The sequence below is a fragment of the Ranitomeya variabilis genome, chromosome 7 (assembly GCF_051348905.1).
Source record: "Ranitomeya variabilis isolate aRanVar5 chromosome 7, aRanVar5.hap1, whole genome shotgun sequence".
NCBI lineage: Eukaryota > Metazoa > Chordata > Amphibia > Anura > Dendrobatidae > Ranitomeya > Ranitomeya variabilis.
This window is the reverse complement of record NC_135238.1, coordinates 161,867,293-161,886,749: the sequence shown is the minus strand read 5'-3', so window position 1 is coordinate 161,886,749 and position 19,457 is coordinate 161,867,293. Positions and strand designations below refer to the sequence as shown.

Below are 19,457 nucleotides of genomic sequence, written 5' to 3'. Positions count from 1 at the left end.
AGTCCAATTCCACAAGCGGCCACCGGGGGAGCCCAGAATCCAAATTCACAACAGTAAACATCAGGTTACTAAGCGCAGGGCCGCGCTTAGTAACTCGATGTTTACCGTGGTTACCAGCGTAAAAGTAAAAAAAAAAAAAAAAAACGTACATACTCACATTCCGGTGTCCTTCAGGTCCCTTGCCGTCTGCTTCCCGCTCTGACTGTCTGCCGGCCGGAAAGTGAGAGCACAGCACAGCAGTGACGTCACCGCTGCGCTCTGCTCTCACTGTACGGCGGCACTCAGTCAGAGCGGGAAGCAGACGGCAAGGGACCTGAAGGATACCAAAATGTGAGTATGTACGTTTTTTTTTTTTACTTTTACGCTGGTAACCACGGTAAACATCGGGTTACTAAGCGCGGCCCTGCGCTTAGTAACCCGATGTTTACCCTGGTTACCCGGGACCTTGGCATCGTTGGTCGCTGGAGAGCGGTCTGTGTGACAGCTCCCCAGCGACCACACAATGACTTTCCAACGATCACGGCCAGGTCGTATCGCTGGTCGTGATCGTTGGTAAATCGTTATGTGAGACGGTACCCTTAAGGTTGGAATTAGGGCTAGGGTTGGAAATAGGGTTAAGATTAGGCTTGTGGTTAGGGTTAAGGATAGGGTTAGGGTTGTGTTGGGGTTACAGTTGTGGGTAGGGTTGGGATTAGGGTTAGGATTAGGGTTGGATTTAGGGTTACGGGTGTGTTGGGGTTAGGGTTGTGGTTAGGGGTGTGTTGGGGTTAGGGTTGTGATTAGGGTTATGGCTACAGTTGGGATTAGGGTTAGGGGTGTGTTGGGGTTAGTGTTGAAGTTAGAATTGAGGGGTTTCCACTGTTTAGGCACATCAGGGGTCTCCAAACGCAACATGGCGCCACCAATGATTCCAGCCAATCTTGCGTTCAAAAAGTCAAATGGTGCGCCCTCCCTTCCAAGCCCCGACGTGCGCCCAAACAGTGGTTTACCCCCACATATGGGATACCAGCGTACTCAGGACAAACTGGGCAACAACTATTGGGGTCCAATTTCTCCTGTTACCCTTGCAAAAATAAAAAATTACTTGCTAAAACATAATTTTGAGGAAAGAACAATTATTTTTTATTTTCACGGCTCTACGTTATAAACTTATGTGAAACACTTGGGGGTTGAAAGTGCTCACCACACATCTAGATAAGATCCTTTTGGGGTCTAGTTTCCAAAATGGGGTCACTTGTGGGGTGTTTCTACTGTTTAGGCACATCAGGGGCTCTGCAAATGCAACGTGACGCCCGCAGACCATTCCATCAAAGTCTGCATTTCAAATGTCACTACTTCCCTTCCGAGCCCTGACGTGCGCCCAAACAGTGGTTTACCCCCACATATGGGGTACCAGCGTACTCACAACAAACTGGGCAACAAATATTGGGGTCCAATTTCTCCTATTACCCTTGTGAAAATAAACAATTGCTTGCTAAAACATCTTTTTTGAGGAAAGAAAAATGATTTTTTATTTTCACGGCTCTGCGTTGTAAACTTCTGTGAAGCACTTGGGGGTTGAACGTGCTCACCACACATCTAGATAAGTTCCTTGGGGGGTCTAGTTTCCAAAATGGGGTCACTTGTGGGGGGTTTCTACTGTTTAGGCACATCAGGGGCTCTGCAAACATAACATGATTCCCGCAGACCATTCCATCAAAGTCTGCATTCCAAATCGTCACTACTTCCCTTCCGAGCCCCGCCATGTGCCCAAACAGTGGTTTACCCCCACATATGGGGTATCAGCGTACTCAGGAGAAACTGGACAACAACTTTTGGGGTCAAATTTTTCCTGTTACCCTTGGGAAAATAAAAAAATTCTGGGCTAAAAAAATATTTTTGAGGAAAGAAAACACATTTTTTATTTTCACGTCTCTGCGTTATAAACTTCTGTGAAGCACTTGGGGGTTCAAAGTGCTCACCACACATCTAGATAAGTTCCCTTGGGGGTCTAGTTTCCAAAGTGGGGTCAATTGTGGGGAGTTCCTACTGTTTAGGCACATCAGGGGCTCTGCAAACGCAACGTGACGCCCGCAGAGCATTCCATTAAAGTCTGCATTTCAAAACGTCACTACTTCCCTTCCGCTCCCCGACGTGTGCCAAAACAGTGGTTTACCCCCACATATAGGGTATCAGCGTACTCAGGAGAAACTGCACGACAACTTTTGGGGTCCAATTTCTCCTGTTACCCTTGGGAAAATAAAAAATTGTGGGTTAAAAAATCATTTTTGAGGAAAGAAAAATAATTTTATATTTTCATGGCTCTGCGTTATAAACTTCTGTGAAGCACTTGAGGGTTCAAAGTGCTCACCACACATCTAGATTAGTTCCTTGGGAGGTCTAGTTTCCAAAATGGGGTCACTTGTGTGGGAGCTCCAATGTTTAGGCACACAGGGGCTCTCCAAACGCGACATGGTGTCCGCTAATGATTGGAGCTAATTTTCCATTCAAAAAGCCAAATGGCGTGCCTTCCCTTCCGAGCCCTGCCGTGCGCCCAAACAGTGGTTTACCCCCACATATGGGGTATCATCGTACTCAGGACAAACTGGACAACAACATTTGGGGTCCAATTTCTCCTATTATCCTTGGGAAAATAAAAAACTCCGGCCTAAAAATCATTTTTGAGGAAAGAAAAATATTTTTTTATTTTCATGGCTCTGCGTTATAAACTTTTGTGAAGCACCTGGGGGTTTTAAGTGCTCACTATACATCTAGATTAGTTCCTTGGGGGGTCTAGTTTCCAAAATGGGGTCACTTGTAGGGGTGCTCTAATGTTTAGGCACACAGGGGCTCTCCGAACGCAACATGGTGTCCACTAACGATTGGAGCTAATTTTCCATTGAAAAAGTCAAATGGCGCGCCTTCCCTTCCAAGCCTTGCCGTGCACCCAAACAGTGGTTTACCCCCACATATGAGGTATCGGCGTACTCAAGAGAAATTGCCCAACAAATTTTAGGATCCATTTTATCCTGTTGCCCATGTGAAAATGAAAAAATTGAGGCTAAAAAATTTTTTTTGTGAAAAAAAAGTACTTTTTCATTTTTTACGGATCAATTTGTGAAGCACCTGAGAGTTTAAAGTGCTCACTATGCATCTAGATAAGTTCCTTGGGGGGTCTAGTTTCCAAAATGGGGTCACATGTGGGGGAGCTTCAATGTTTAGGCACACAGGGTCTCTCCAAACGCGACATGGTGTCCGCTAACGATGGAGATAATTTTTCATTCAAAAAGTCAAATGGCGCGCCTTCCCTTCCGAGCCTTGCCGTGCACCCAAACAGTGGTTTACCCCCACATATGAGGTATCGGCGTACTCAGGAGAAATTGCCCAACAAATTTTAGGATCCATTTTATCCTGTTGCCCATGTGAAAATGAAAAAATTGAGGCTAAAAAAATTTTTTGTGAAAAAAAAGTACTTTTTCATTTTTACGGATCAATTTGTGAAGCACCTGGGGGATTAAAGTGCTCACTATGCATCTAGATAAGTTCCTTGGGGCGTCTAGTTTCCAAAATGGGGTCACTTGTGGGGGAGCTCCAATGTTTAGGCACACAGGGGCTCTCCAAACCTGACATGGTGTCCGCTAATGATTGGAGCCAATTTTTCATTGAAAAAGTCAAATGGCGCTCCTTCGCTTCCGAGCCCTGCCGTGCCCACAAACAGTGGTTTACCCCCACATATGAGGTATCAACGTACTCAGGACAAATTGGACAACAACTTTTGTGGTCCAGTTTCTCCTTTTACCCTTGGGAAAATAAAAAAATTGTTGCTAAAAGATCATTTTTGTGACTAAAAAGTTAAATGTTCACTTTTTCCTTCCATGTTGCTTCTGCTGTAGTGAAACACCTGAAGGGTTAATAAACTTCTTGAATGTGGTTTTGAGCACCTTGAGGGGTGCAGTTTTTAGAATGGTGTCACTTTTGGGTATTTTCAGCCATATAGAACCCTCAAACTGACTTCAAATGTGAGGTGGTCCCTAAAAAAAATGGTTTTGTAAATTTTGTTGTAAAAATGAGAAATCACTGGTCAAATTTTAACCCTTATAACTTCCTAGCAAAAAAAAAATTTCTTTCCAAAATTGTGCTGATGTAAAGTAGACATGTGGGAAATGTTATTTATTAACTATTTTGTGTCACATAACTCTCTGGTTTAACAGAATAAAAATTCAAAATGTGAAAATTGCGAAATTTTCTAAATTTTCGCCAAATTTCCGTTTTTTTCACAAATAAACTCAGAAATTATCGACCTAAATTTACCACTAACATGAAGCCCAATATGTCACGAAAAAACAATCTCAGAACCGCAAGGATCCGTTGAAGCGTTCCTGAGTTATTACCTCATAAAGGGACACTGGTCAGAATTGCAAAAAATGGCAAGGTCATTAAGGCCAAAATAGGCTGGGTCATGAAGGGGTTAACCCCCTGCACACCGCGATCAAACATGATCGCGGTGTACCGGCGGTACAGGGAAGCATCGTGCAGGGAGGGGGCTCCCTGCGGGCTTCCCTGAGACGATCGGTACAAGGCGATGTACTCACCTTGTACCGAGCGTCTTCTCCCTGCAGGCCCCGGATCCAAAATGGCCGCGGGGCTGCATCCGGGTCCTGCAGGGAGTACTTCCGGGTCGGAGCAGGCTGCAGAGCAGCCTGCTCCGATGAAAGTATGATCGCCGATCTGATAGAGTGCTATGCAAACTATCAGATCGGCGATCTGTGATGTCCCCCCCAGGGACAAAGTAAAAAAGTAAAAAAAAAAACTTCACATGTGTAAAAAAAAAAAAAAATCCTAAATAAAGAAGAAAAAAAAAATAATATTCCCATAAATACATTTCTTTATCTAAAAAAACCCCCAAACAATAAAAGTACACATATTTAGTATCGCCGCGTCCGTAACGACCCAACCTATAAAACTGTCCCACTAGTTAACCCCTTCAGTGAACACCGTAAAAAAAAAAAAAGAGGCAAAAAACAACGCTTTATTATCATACCGCCGAACAAAAAGTGGAATAACACGCGATCAAAAAGACGGATATAAATAACCATGGTACTGCTGAAAACGTCATCTTGTCCCGCAAAAAACGAGCCACCATACAGCATCATAAGCAAAAAGATAAAAAAGTTATAGTCCTCAAAATAAAGCGATGCCAAAATAATTATTTTTTCTATGAAATAGCTTTTATCGTATAAAAGCGCCAAAACATAAAAAAAGATATAAATGAGATATCGCTGTAATCGTACTGACCCAGCGAATAAAACTGCTTTATCAATTTTACCAAACGTGGAACGGTATAAACGCCTCCCTCAAAAGAAATTCATGAATAGCTGGTTTTTGGTCATTCTGCCTCACAAAAATCGGAATAAAAAGTGATCAAAAACTGTCACATGTCCGAAAATGTTACCAATAAAAACGTCAACTTGTCCCGCAAAAAACAAGACCTCACATGACTCTGTGGACCAAAATACGGAAAAATTATAGGTCTCAAAATGTGGAGATGCAAAAACTTTTTTGCTATAAAAAGCGTCTTTTAGTGTGTGACAGCTGCCAATCATACAAATCTGATATAAAAAATGCTAGAAAAGTAAATTAAACCCCCCTTCATCACCCCCTTAGTTAGGGAAAAATAATAAAATTAAAAAAATGTATTTATTTCCATTTTCCCATTAGGGTTAGGGCTAGGGTTAGGGTTAGGGCTAGGGTTAGGGTTAGGGCTAGGGTTAGGGTTAGGGTTAGGGCTAGGGTTATGGCTAGGGTTATGGTTGGGGATAGGGTTGGAGCTAAAGTTAGGGTTGGGGCTAAAGTTAGGAATAGGGTTGGGGCTAAAGTTAGGGTTAGGGTTTGGATTACATTTACGGTTGGGATTAGAGTTGGGATTAGAATTAGGGGTATGTCAGGGTTAGGGGTGTGGTTAGGGTTACAGATGGGATTAGGGTTAGTGGTGTGTATGGATTAGAATTTCAGGTAAAATTGGGGAGTTTCCACTGTTCAGGCACATCAGGGGCTCTCCAAACGCGACATGGCGTCCGATCTCAATTCCAGACAATTCTGCGTTGAAAAAGTAAAACAGTGCTCCTTCCCTTCCGAGCTCTCCTGTGTGCCCAAACAGGGGTTTACCCCAACATATGGGGCATCAGCGTACTCGGGACAAATTGGACAACAACTTTTGGGGTCCAAGTTCCCTTGTTATCCTTGGGAAAATAAAAATTTTGGGGGCTAAAAATCATTTTTGTGAAAAAAAAAAGAATTTTTATTTTCACGGCTCTGTGTTATAAACTGTAGTGAAACACTTTGGAGTTCAAAGTTCTCACAACACATCTAGATAAGTTCCTTGGGAGGTCTAGTTTCCAATATGGGGTCACTTGTGGGGGGTTTGTACTGCTTGGGTACATCAGGGGCTCTGCAAATGCAACGTGACGCCTGCAGACCAATCAATCTAAGTCTGCATTCCAAATGGCGCTCCTTCCCTTCCGAGCTCTGCCATGTGCCCAAACAGTGGTTCCCCCCCACATATGGGGTATCAGCATACTCAGGAAAAATTGGACAACAACTTTTGGGGTCCAATTTGTCCTATTACCCTTGTGAAAATAAAAAACTGGGGGCTAAAAAATCATTTTTCTGAAATAAAAAAGAATTTTTATTTTCACGGCTCTGCGTTATAAACGGTAGTGAAACACTTGGGTGTTCAAAGCTCTCAAAACCCATCTAGATAAGTTCCTTAGGGGGTCTACTTTCCAAAATGGTGTCACTTGTGGGGGGTTTTAATGTTTAGGCACATCAGGGGCTCTCCAAACGCGACATGGTGTCCCATCTCAATTCCAGTCAATTTTACATTGAAAAGTCAAATGGCGCTCCTTGCCTTCCGAGCTCTGCCATGCACCCAAACAATGGTTTACACCCACATATGGGGAATCAGCGTACTCAGGACAAATTGTGCAACAATTTTTGGGGTCCAATTTCTTCTCTTATCCTTGGGAAAATAAAAAATTGGGGGCGAAAAGATCATTTTTGTGAAAAAATATGATTTTTTATTTTTACGGCTCTGCATTATAAACTTCTGTGAAGCACTTGGTGGGTCAAAGTGCTCACCACACATCTAGATAAGTTCCTTAGGGGGTCCACTTTCCAAAATGGTGTCACTTGTGGGGGGTTTCATTGTTTAGGCACATCAGGGGCTCTCCAAACGCGACATGGTGTCCCATCTCAATTCCAGTCAATTTTGCATTGAAAAGTCAAATGGCGCTCCTTCCCTTCCGAGCTCTGCCATGCACCCAAACAGTGGTTCCCCCCCACATATGGGGTATCAGCTATTGGTGAATGTCCCCTTTAAGAAGGGACCAAGTCTCTCGGAGGTAGTGCAACTTCTCAAGCTGCAAGTTCGTATACAGCAAGGACTCCGGTGCTGTTTCCAAGAACAGTTTCTTCGCAAAGAGTCCTTTTCTTTGTAAAACCAGTAGAGGGCAACTTTAAGAAGGTGCAAACTATTTACAATAAGTTTGTAATCATGCAGTGTTCATGATCCAGCAGTTCTTTTCAACAATGATGAACAAGAAACAAAAACAAAAGCAAAAAGACAAAAATAGGGATCCCGGGTAAACTAAGGGATCCCTTTAAGAGTTAACCCTAATCGGGTTGTAGCAGCAAGAAGACACATAGAAAGACGGACAGTTAACTGTATACAAATGATGAAGCTTTCTTGCTTACTCAGTTCCTGGCTGAGCAGGAGTTGGCCTCCTTCTCCCAGACAGGGGTCTGGGCGGCCACCGCTTTGGTTTCAACGCCAGCTGGGGCACCGGCAGCTACCACTGCGGCCAAGCCTCTGGCCACTACAGCGGCGGTGGTAGTAACAGTGCAGGTTGTGGTCTTCACCAAGGTGCAAGTTGGAGTAACCACCGTGGTCTTTGTAGTGACGGTGGATCGGTCGCAGGAGGGCATCTTCACCACCGGGGGCTGTTTTGCGGGCACCTTGGTTGGGGGTGTCATGGGCTTTTTCTTATGGACATTCAAAGCGAACCACCCCTTTTCCCCAAAGTGCCGGGTGTATGTGACTTCGTCCCCCGGGTAGAGGTCCCGGTCCGGATGACCCTCCCTCAGGTGAGACTCGACATCCCTCCGGTTGACAAACACTTCCGCGTACAGGCCTGGCTCTTTAATGAAGCCCCAGCCTCCGTGGAGCTTGAAGGCAATGATGGTGCCCTGCCTGCGCGGGGCCTGGTGAGCGGTGGGGTCCTTGCGGGCCCGGTCCTTGACCGCCAAGTCTTTTTGATAGCGGGGCTCCATCACGGCCCGGTACGCCTCCTCCTTCTTTTCCCACTGCTGTTCTAGCTGGGCCTGGTATTCCTCCCAGCTAAGGGCCTGTACCATTTCACCCTCCTGGGTCGCCACCCCGGGGAACCCCATAAACTTGGCCCCGGGGTTCACCCAGCGGCATACCGTGCGCTCTGCATAGACTGCGCCCGGCAGGGTGACTGGTGAGATCAGGGGCTTCAGGAGGTGCTCCATACCTGTGGCCTGGTCCCAGGGAAGGAGGCACTGGAGCCGATAGGTCCCAGGGGGAGGTGGCGCTGCGACGGGGCCTATCAGCAGGTCCGCTGCTAACGGGGCAGGGTCGGCGGGCTTACCGGCTGGTGCAGCGTCCTCCCCCGCGGCGGATCCCACTGGCGGTGCCATCGGTGGGGATGTCGGCAGCAAGTCGATCAGCGGTGCGGGAACCGAGGTCGGGGATCCTTCCGCCGGCACCTCCTGGGGTGCGGCCTTGGCCTCCATCCGCAGCTGGAGAAGCTGTTCAATTAAGTCCTCCATCTCAAGTTGCAGGAGACCCACTTCAGCAATGGAGACGAGACCGCTACACTCATCCGGGTAGCTGGGGGAGTTTTCCACTTCAACCCCACACTCTGGGTCTCAGCGGTCGGCCATTGCATCCTCCACGTGGGTCACTTCCTGGTCTTTTTCCCGCTCTCTCCTTCATGGGCGGTTGCGTTTTCTCTGCCTCCGCCCACCATTGAGAATCAGGAGGCGGATCTCGGCTGCTGACGGACACGTCCTCAAGGTACAGAAATATTTAGACTAGGCGGCCATTGTCTTTCGCGCTCTTCAGCTGGTCTACGCCTACTCCACGCCCCTCTTCTTCTCCTGCGCTATCCTTAGCGCTGTAATGGCGGTGGTTTTAGCGGGAACTTTTGGCGGCGAGTGGCAATGCACAGTTTTTGCAATAAGTCACAGTCCAAGTATAATAAATCACAGTTCCAAGGCACACATGACCTGATTCTTCAGGCTTAAGTAGATCCTGTTCGTGACGCCAAATTGGAGCGCCCCCGCTGCCGCAGGGCCGAGGGGCACCCGGTACCGGGCCTCTCTGTCTCAGTTCTGGGGTTGTCACGGTGGCCAGACCCGGCCCGTGACCCTGCTGGGGGGCGTCCAATGAAGGTGGAGAGTGGTGCTGATGTTGTGGTGTGGTGCCGGTCGCAGTAAATAACGAGGACACCAGGTTGCAGTCTCTTTACCTCTTTACTGAAGGCTTCAGGATCCTCAGTCCGGAATACGGTTAACCGGGCTGCGTGAGTCCAGCCGGTCCGATGGCACCTCCAGAGTTCCCTTTGCAGGTGGAAATCTGTGCCTACCTTCTAGCGCTTGTGTGTTGTAGTCCTTCCCTGCTTAGCACCACGGGATAGTCCTCACAACTGTTGTGTCTGTTTCTGAAGTTCCCTCACAACTCGATTCTGATGTTCTGTTTTGTCCCCCCAGATGATATGGCTAGGACGCACCCGTATGACGGGTAGGCTTGGAGGTCTTCCGGGACCCTAGAGTCGCCCCTCTCCAGATGTTGCCCCCTATGTCTTCTTAGGTGATTTGAGTGAGACAGCCCGCCTATAACTGACTGTCCTGCCGTAGGTTTGAAGTAAGGCCTGGAGCTCAATACTTCCTCGGCGTTCCGACCACCGGCTACGCGCCTCAGTAGGATGTTGCCTCGTCTTACAGCACGACTCCTACTGGTGTTTCTCCTTGTTGCATTGATCTCGTTTCTCACTCAGCACAATAAACCTCGCTTCTTGTCCTTTCTTGGGGTACCGCCGTGATGAAGTGCAGGCGCGGTCCCGTAACGTTCTTTCTGTTCGCTAGGCCTCTGTCAGGATCCCACCCCTGACAGGGACCCCCCTGAATCTTCCCCTGCAACACCCTCTGCCACAGGATGTTGCCTGGTTCCAACCCAGTCAGCTTCTGACTAACTTCCTATCTAACCCCCAGTTTTACCAGATTGTGAGGAGTGGCCTAATACATAGCACCCTTAGCTCCCCCTGGAGGCCAGACTGTGAAGTGTAGTGTGTGACTGTGATACCTGGTCAGGTGAACTCCTTCAGTGCCATCAGACGTACCATCACTCCCCTTAGCGGCGGAGCAACAGTACTGCAATGACCAGGACTCTGGGGCGCTGCAATGACTTGGGTATACTAATTGATCACAGACTGCACATGAGTCAACAGTGTGATGCAGCAGCAAAAAATGCAGATGAGTCACCCTGCCAGGGCCGTGGGGTACTTAGTATCGGGTCCGGTGGTTCACAGTGGGATGTCACGGTGGTGACTCGGTCCGTGGCCCAGGGCGCCCATGTAAATGGGGAAGGTCTTTAGAGGGAATTAAGTTATGTTTGTGATGCCACCTGAGGTATTTGGTCAGTGGGGACCGATGCTGCTTTAAGGGGTCCTCTGGGGTTATGGGGGTTATGTTATGGTAGCTAGATGGTATAACTTCCTACAGGTGAAGTATATCCCCAGGGCTCCCAGTGTGTAGATGGAAGATGTTGAATGGCGCAGTAAAGAATGAGGACACAGGTTTGCAGTCTCTTTACCTTGTTTACTGAAGTCCATGGCAGTCACAGCCCAGGGCACCAGATCACAGGGCAGGCAGGGTCTGGCAGGTTTAGAAGCGAATCCAGAGTCCCCCTTTTCCAGGTGGAGGTAAAAGCCTTCCTATAGCGCTGTGGTGTTGTAGTTCCTTACTGCCTATGGCTTCACATAAGGTCCTCACAGATGTTCTCTCTCTGTCCCCCGTATAGGATAGGACAATAAACCCGTATGACTGGTGACTTGAGCCTGTTTATAGGGACTCTAGCACGCCCCGGGCTCTAAGGGTGTCACTGTGCCTCCTGGGTATTAAGGCGGACAGGTAACTTGCAGTTCAGCTGTCCTGCCGGTTTCTGCTGTAAGTCGTAGAGATCCTTACAACCTTGGTGGTCCGGCTACGGGTTAACTGCGCTTCAGAGGGAGGCAGCCTGCTCTTAGCTGGTCTCCCCTGATATCACTCTTCTGTGCTGCGCTCTCTTGCACACTCACTGAACAATGCTCGGCTTTCTGTATGTACTGTATTTTTCCAGGAGCTGTGGTACTTCAGACCACACGGCCCCTTCAGATGTTCTGACCCTCTAGGTCCATCTGCTCTCTTCTGTCTCTCTGACAATCTGAACTGAAACTGAAAACTGAACCCTATTTCCCTCCAGAACAGAATTACTTTCCAGGGGAGTTCACATTAAACAGGTTTAGAGCTCCCCCTTCAGGCCTGGAGTGTGAACATGTTGTATGCATTGTGGTTACCTGATAAAAGATCTCCTTCATCGCTTCCAAACGTAACATCACTCTCCCCATGAGGAAAGCAATGCTACTGTGACGACCAGGACCCTGGGGCGCCACACAAACACAGTACTATGATGTGTTAACAGAAGCCTAAAGTCTAGATCACATGAAGTAATTATCCCACTCTCCTCCCTCTTGGTCAGGTCTCATCTGGAAAACTGTGTTCTGTTCTGGGCACCACATTTTAAAAAAGACATCGAAAAACTGGAGCAAGTTCATACAAGAGCTACCAGGGCGGTGGGTGGACTCAGGGCCGGCTCCAGGTTTTTGATGGCCCCGGGCGAAAGAGTCTCAGTGGGCCCCCCTCTTAAACACATACCATGCTTCATGATGCTCAGATACAGCAGAGAAATATACCACAGCCCACGTAGCATATAGCACTGGCCACGTAGCATATAGCACAGGCAGCCCACATAGTATATAGCACAGGCAGCCCACGTAGTATATAGCACAGGCAGCCCACATAGTATATAGCACAGGCAGCCCACGTAGTATATAGCAGAGGCAGCCCACGTAGTATATAGCAGAGGCAGCCCACGTAGTATATAGCGCAGGCAGCCCACGTAGTATATAGCACAGGCAGCCCACATAGTATATAGCACAGGCAGCCCACATAGTATATAGCACAGGCAGCCCACGTAGTATATAGCAGAGGCAGCCCACGTAGTATATAGCACAGGCAGCCCACATAGTATATAGCAGAGGCAGCCCACATAGTATATAGCACAGGCAGCCCACGTAGTATATAGCAGAGGCAGCCCACGTAGTATATAGCAGAGGCAGCCCACGTAGTATATAGCACAGGAAGCCCACGTAGTATATAGCACAGGCAGCCCACATAGTATATAGCACAGGCAGCCCACATAGTATATAGCACAGGCAGCCCACATAGTATATAGCACAGGCAGCCCACATAGTATATAGCAGAGGCAGCCCACATAGTATATAGCAGAGGCAGCCCACATAGTATATAGCACAGGCAGCCCACATAGTATATAGCACAGGCAGCCCACATAGTATATAGCAGAGGCAGCCCACATAGTATATAGCAGAGGCAGCCCACATAGTATATAGCACAGGCAGCCCACATAGTATATAGCACAGGCAGCCCACGTAGTATATAGCAGAGGCAGCCCACGTAGTATATAGCACAGGCAGCCCACGTAGTATATAGCACAGGCAGCCCACGTAGTATATAGCACAGGCAGCCCACATAGTATATAGCAGAGGCAGCCCACATAGTATATAGCACAGGCAGCCCCCATAGTATATAGCAGAGGCAGCCCACATAGTATATAGCACAGGCAGCCCCCATAGTATATAGCAGAGGCAGCCCACATAGTATATAGCAGAGGCAGCCCACATAGTATATAGCAGAGGCAGCCCACATAGTATATAGCACAGGCAGCCCACGTAGTATATAGCACAGGCAGCCCACGTAGTATATAGCAGAGGCAGCCCACGTAGTATATAGCACAGGCAGCCGCACGTAGTATATAGCACAGGCAGCCCACATAGTATATAGCACAGGCAGCCCAGCTCACCCACCACCACGCCATCGCCGTTGCCCCCGACCGTTGTGGACACAGGATCTGCGCACATGCACTGACGAATGCTGCTCGTCTTCTGTTGCTCGCTGCGCTGGAACTGGACGGTGGAACCGGGTCCCGGACCATGTCGCAACGTGATCTGAGTGTCAGCGGCAGCGCTGCTCTTCTTAGTGACGCGCTCCTCACTCTCACCCGGAAGTGACGACCGCCGGCCCGGAAGTGACTCTTCTATCCCCATAGACGGTGATTGGTGAGTATTCCTGCTGCAGTGAGTCCCAGTCAGTGAGTCCCGCCTCCTGCTGCCGGGAATCATATATCTGCTCCAGCTCCACCTCCGAGTCCTGGCTGCAATCACACACAGCACACTAACACAGGGAGGGAGGGAGGGACTCGGGAATGATGTAGTCCGGCTTTGGGGGCCCCCCAGGAGCGCATGATGCACTGCGCATCAGTGTCGGCAATGCCGGCATAATAAGTGTCTTACCGTTATGGACCCCCCAGTCTCGCCAGGGCCCCGGCATTTGCCCGGGTGCGCCGGGTGCTGACGCCGGCCCTGGGTGGACTGCAAAGTATGTCCCACAAGGAATAGTTAAAGGATCTAGGAATGTTTAGCTTGCAAAAAAGAAGGCTAAGAGGAGACTTAATAGCTGTCTATAAAAATCTGAAGGGATGTCACAGTGTAGAGGAATCATCCTTATTATCCTTTGCACATGGAAACTCGAGAAGCAATGGGATGAATCTGAGAGTTAGAAGATGAAGAATAGATATTGGAAAAAACTTTTTGACAGTGAGGGTGATCAATGACTGGAACAGGCTGCCACGAGAGATGGTGAGTTCTTTTACAATGGAAGTCTTCAAACAGAGGCTGGACAGACATCTGTCTGAGATGATTTAGTGAATCCGTCACTGCATTGAGCCTTGAAGTTCCTTCCAACTCTAATATTCTATGATTCTATTAAATAAATTCTAGTATGTGTGTTCAATACCTTTTCCCTGTGTCATTTCTCATTACACATAACACATAACTTAATTTATGAACATGTAAGGTTTAATTTCTTTGCCTGTGTGGATAGAAAGGATTGTTATCGACATCTGGTGAAAATTTTATGTCAAAAGCGCTTTCTGAAACACATCCGCATAGAAAATTGGTGATGTGTTCAATACTTATTTCACCCTCTGTGTATATACAGTGGCTTGCAAAAGTATTGACTTTCCCTAGGCATTGTTTTTGTTTTGCTACCTCACAACTCGGAATTTCACTGTTTTTATTTTGAGGGTTTGTATAAGTTCATATACAGTTGTGGCCAAAAGTATTGACACCCCTGCAATTCTGTCAGATAATACTCAGTTTCTTCCTGAAAATGATTGCAAACACAAATTCTTTGTTATTATTATTTTCATTTAATTTGTCTTAAATTTAAAAACACAAAAAGTATTGTGGCCATAATACCAACTAATACCTTACATACATTGTTATGTTTTTGGACACGTCATTTTTTCAGGGTGCAGCTGGGCCCTAGATGGCTCTGTATACTGTGGCCTCTGTTCACACAGGATGCATGATAGCAATGGCTGGCCCGCTATATGGCGTTACTAGTAGGCCTGAGCCATATGCTTTGTATCTCTGTGTGAACATACCACATACAGATCATTTTTGCACAGGTGTGCCAGGCGGCCAAATCCTGATTGTAGGCTGGCTGCAGTATCGGTATTATTGCACCTGTGCATTTGTCATCCACCATCTTAACTTGGGTCCGCTGCACTTTGGTTAGTGTAATTGGTTGGAGGCCTCAGACAGGTAAGCATCTCTACCTGTGTACTGGTTTTTTTTTGTCTTGAATAGTGGATTTTTTTTTGTCCTCTTATGGTTTTTTTTTTTGTTTGCTGTTAGCGTAGGACCGGCAATATGTGAGGACCCTTGACGTGGGTTGCCGGCTTAAGTATTGTGGCCATAATACCAACTAATACCTTACATACATTGTTATGTTTTTGGACACGTCATTTTTTCAGGGTGCAGCTGGGCCCTAGATGGCTCTGTATACTGTGGCCTCTGTTCACACAGGATGCATGATAGCAATGGCTGGCCCGCTATATGGCGTTACTAATAGGCCTGAGCCATATGCTTTGTATCTCTGTGTGAACATGCCACATACAGATCATTTTTGCACAGGTGTGCCAGGCAGCCAAATCCTGATTGTAGGCTGGCTGCAGTATTGGTATTATTGCACCTGTGCATTTGTCATCCACCATCTTAACTTGGGTCCGCTGCACTTTGGTTAGTGTAATTGGTTGGAGGCCTCAGACAGATAAGCATCTCTACCTGTGTACTGTTTTTTTTTGTCTTGAATAGTGGAGTTTTTTTGTCCTCTTATGTTTTTTTTTTTTTTAAGAATGTTCTCTGGTCAGATGAGACAAAAGTAGAGCTTTTTGGGCAAAGGCATCAACACAGAGTTTACAGGAGAAAAAAAGAGGCATTCAAAGAAAAGAACATGGTCCCTACAGTCAAACATGGCGGAGGTTCCCTGATGTTTTGGGGTTGCTTTGCTGCCTCTGGCACTGGACTGCTTGACCGTGTGCATGGCATTATGAAGTCTGAAGGCTACCAACAAATTTTGCAGCATAATGTAGGGCCCAGTGTGAGAAAGCTGGGTCTCCCTCAGAGATCATGGGTCTTCCAGCAAGACAATGACCCAAAACACACTTCAAAAAGCACTAGAAAATGGTTTGAGAGAAAGCACTGGAGACTTCTAAGGTGGCCAGCAATGAGTCCAGACCTGAATCCCATAGAACACCTGTGGAGAGATCTAAAAATGGCTGTTTGGAGAAGTGTTGTGAATTTGGATTCTGGGCTCCCCCGGTGGCCGCTTGTGGAATTGGACTTGTCATCCTCTTTCCTGTTTCACCTGGTTCCATCAGTAGTGGGTGTCGCTATTTAAGCTCATTTCTCTGGTGGTTTCTTGCCGGTCAACAATGTTATCTGATGCCTCTCAGTGCTTGTTCCTGCTTCTGACAACTACTAGATAAGTTGGACTTTTGTCCATGTTTCGTTTTGCCTATTTGTTCCAGTTCACAGCTGAAGTTTTGTTACTGTGTCTGGAAAGCTCTCGTTGATCAGGGATTGCTACTCTGGCGTTATGAGTTAATGCCAGAGTTTAAGGTAATCTCTGGATGGTGTTTTGTTAGTGTTTTTCTGCTGACCATGAAAGTATACTATCTGTCTTCTGCTATCTAGTAAGCGGACCTCAAATTTGCTAAGACTATTTTCCTGCTGCGTTTGTTGTTTCATCTGAACTCACCGTCATTATATGTGGGGGGCTACTGTCTTCTTGGGAATATTTCTCTAGAGGTGAGCCAGGTCTTATATTTCCCTCTGCTAGCTATTTAGGTCTTAGGCCAGAGCTGGGCATCTAGCGATAAATAGGAAATGCTACCTGGCTATTTCTAGTTGCGCGGCAGGCTTAGTTCATGGTCAGTATAGTTCCATCTTCCGAGAGCTTGTCCCTCTATAGGCTTGCTATGATCTCTGCCTGCAGAGATCATGACAGTTTGACCGGCCCCTAAAGTGTTAAAGACCCAGGTTGAGAAAGGAGAGTTATAAGAAGTCTGCTGGAATTTTTTTTTTTTTTTTTTTTTTTTTTTTTTTTCAGTTTGCCTTGCTGCAGTCTTTTTTCTCTCTCTCCTTCTAATCTCTGTATGGCTCTGTGTGCACCTGACAATAATGGATCTTCAGAGTGTAACTGCGGGTTTGAATAATCTCATCACGAAAGTACAAAATTTACAAGATTTTGTGGTACATGCTCCAGTATCTGAGCCGAGAATTCCTTTGCCGGAGTTCTTCACAGGGAATAGAGCTAGCTTCCAGAATTTCCGAAATAATTGTAAGCTTTATTTGTCCCTGAAGTCTCGTTCAGCTGGAGACCCTGCTCAGCAGGTTAGGATTGTGATTTCCTTGCTCAGGGGTGACCCTCAAGATTGGGCCTTCTCATTGCCAGCAGGGGATCCTGCGTTGCGCGATGTGGATGCGTTTTTTCTGGCCTTGGGCTTGCTTTATGAGGAACCTCATTTGGAACTTCAGGCAGAAAAAACTTTGATGGCACTATCTCAGGGGCAAGACGAAGCTGAGGTTTACTGCCAAAAATTCCGTAAATGGTCTGTGCTTACTCAGTGGAATGAGTGCGCCTTGGCGGCAACTTTCAGAGAAGGTCTCTCTGATGCCGTTAAGGATGTTATGGTGGGGTTCCCTGTGCCTGCAGGTCTGAATGAGTCCATGACAATGGCTATTCAGATTGATAGGCGTCTGCGGGAGCGCAAACCGGTGCACCATCTGGCGGTGTCTATGGAAAAGACGCCAGAAAGTATGCAGTGTGATAGAATTCTGTCCAGGAGCGAGCGACAGAATTTTAGACGGAAGAATGGATTGTGCTTCTATTGTGGGGATTCTACTCATGTTATATCAGCATGCTCTAGGCGTACAAAGAAGCTTGATAAGTCTGTTTCCATTGGCACCATTCAGTCTAAGTTTATTTTGTCTGTAACCCTGATTTGCTCTTTGTCATCCATTGCCGCGGACGCCTATGTTGACTCTGGCGCTGCTCTGAGTCTTATGGATTGGTCCTTTGCCAATCGTTGTGGTTTTGATTTAGAGCCTTTGGAGACTCTTATTCCTCTGAAGGGGATTGACTCCACCCCATTGGCTAATAATAAACCACAATACTGGACACAAGTAACCATGCGTATCAATCCGGATCACCAGGAGATTATTCGTTTCCTGGTGCTGTATAATTTACATGACGATTTGGTACTGGGATTGCCATGGTTGCAGTCTCACAATCCAGTCTTGGACTGGAGAGCAATGTCTGTGTTGAGCTGGGGATGTAAGGGTATTCATGGGGACTTACCTTTGGTTTCTATTTCGTCGTCCATTCCCTCTGAAGTCCCTGAGTTCCTCTCTGATTATCAAGACGTCTTTGACGAACCCAAGCTTGGGTCGTTACCTCCGCACCGTGAGTGCGATTGTGCCATAGATTTGATACCGGGTTGCAAATATCCAAAGGGTCGTTTGTTTAATCTGTCTGTGCCGGAACATGCTGCTATGCGGGAATATATAAAGGAGTCTTTGGAAAAGGGACATATTCGTCCATCTTCTTCTCCCTTGGGAGCTGGGTTTTTCTTTGTCTCAAAAAAGGACGGCTCTTTGAGACCATGTATTGATTATCGGCTTCTGAATAAGATCACTGTTAAGTACCAATACCCATTGCCATTGCTTACTGATTTGTTTGCTCGTATAGAGGGTGCTAAGTGGTTCTCTAAAATTGATCTTCGGGGGGCGTATAATTTGGTGCGGATCAGGCAGGGGGATGAGTGGAAGACCGCATTTAATACGCCCGAGGGCCACTTTGAGTATTTGGTCATGCCTTTTGGTCTTTCTAATGCCCCTTCAGTTTTCCAGTCTTTTATGCATGATATTTTCCGCGATTTTTTGGATAAATTTATGATAATATATCTGGATGATATTCTGATTTTTTCTGATGACTGGGACTCTCATGTCCAGCAGGTCAGGAGAGTTTTTCAGGTTCTGCGGTCTAATTCTTTATGTGTGAAGGGGTCTAAGTGCGTTTTTGGGGTCCAGAAAATTTCCTTTTTGGGGTATATTTTTTCTCCCTCTTCCATTGAGATGGATCCCGTCAAGGTGCAAGCTATTTGTGACTGGACTCAGCCCTCCTCTCTTAAGGGTCTTCAGAGATTTTTGGGCTTTGCCAACTTTTACCGCCGATTTATTGCTGGTTTTTCGGATGTCGTTAAACCACTGACTGATTTGACCAGACATGGCGCTGATGTTGCTAATTGGTCCCCTCATGCTGTAGAGGCCTTTCAGGAGCTTAAGCACCGTTTTGCCTCTGCCCCTGTGTTACGTCAGCCTGATGTGAATCTGCCTTTTCAGGTTGAGGTTGACGCTTCGGAGATCGGAGCTGGGGCAGTGTTGTCGCAGAAAGGTTCCGACTGCTCCGTCATTAGGCCTTGTGCCTTCTTTTCTCGCAAATTTTCGCCCGCAGAGCGGAATTATGATGTTGGGAATAGGGAGCTTTTGGCCATGAAGTGGGCGTTTGAGGAGTGGCGCCATTGGCTAGAGGGGGCTAAGCATCAGGTGGTGGTATTGACTGACCACAAAAATTTGATTTATCTTGAGACTGCCAGGCGCCTGAATCCTAGACAGGCGCGCTGGTCTTTATTTTTTTCTCGCTTTAATTTTGTG

The 19,457-nt window shown here is 47.0% G+C and overlaps 1 protein-coding gene across 2 annotated transcripts in view; it reads left to right on the top strand.

The window, feature by feature from the left end:
* The window catches only part of TSPEAR (thrombospondin type laminin G domain and EAR repeats), a 292,494-nt gene that overhangs the window by 221,860 nt on the left and 51,177 nt on the right, over window positions 1-19,457 (top strand). Inside the window, exon 10 of one of the 2 annotated variants that reach the window (XM_077272148.1) lies at window positions 11,798-11,902. The exons of the other annotated variant lie outside the window; for it this stretch is intronic. Coding sequence (XP_077128263.1) covers window positions 11,798-11,842 — 45 coding nt within the window. The 3' untranslated portion in view covers window positions 11,843-11,902. Of the gene's footprint in view, window positions 1-11,797; window positions 11,903-19,457 lie in introns of those variants that run through there. 2 annotated transcript variants of the gene reach the window in all.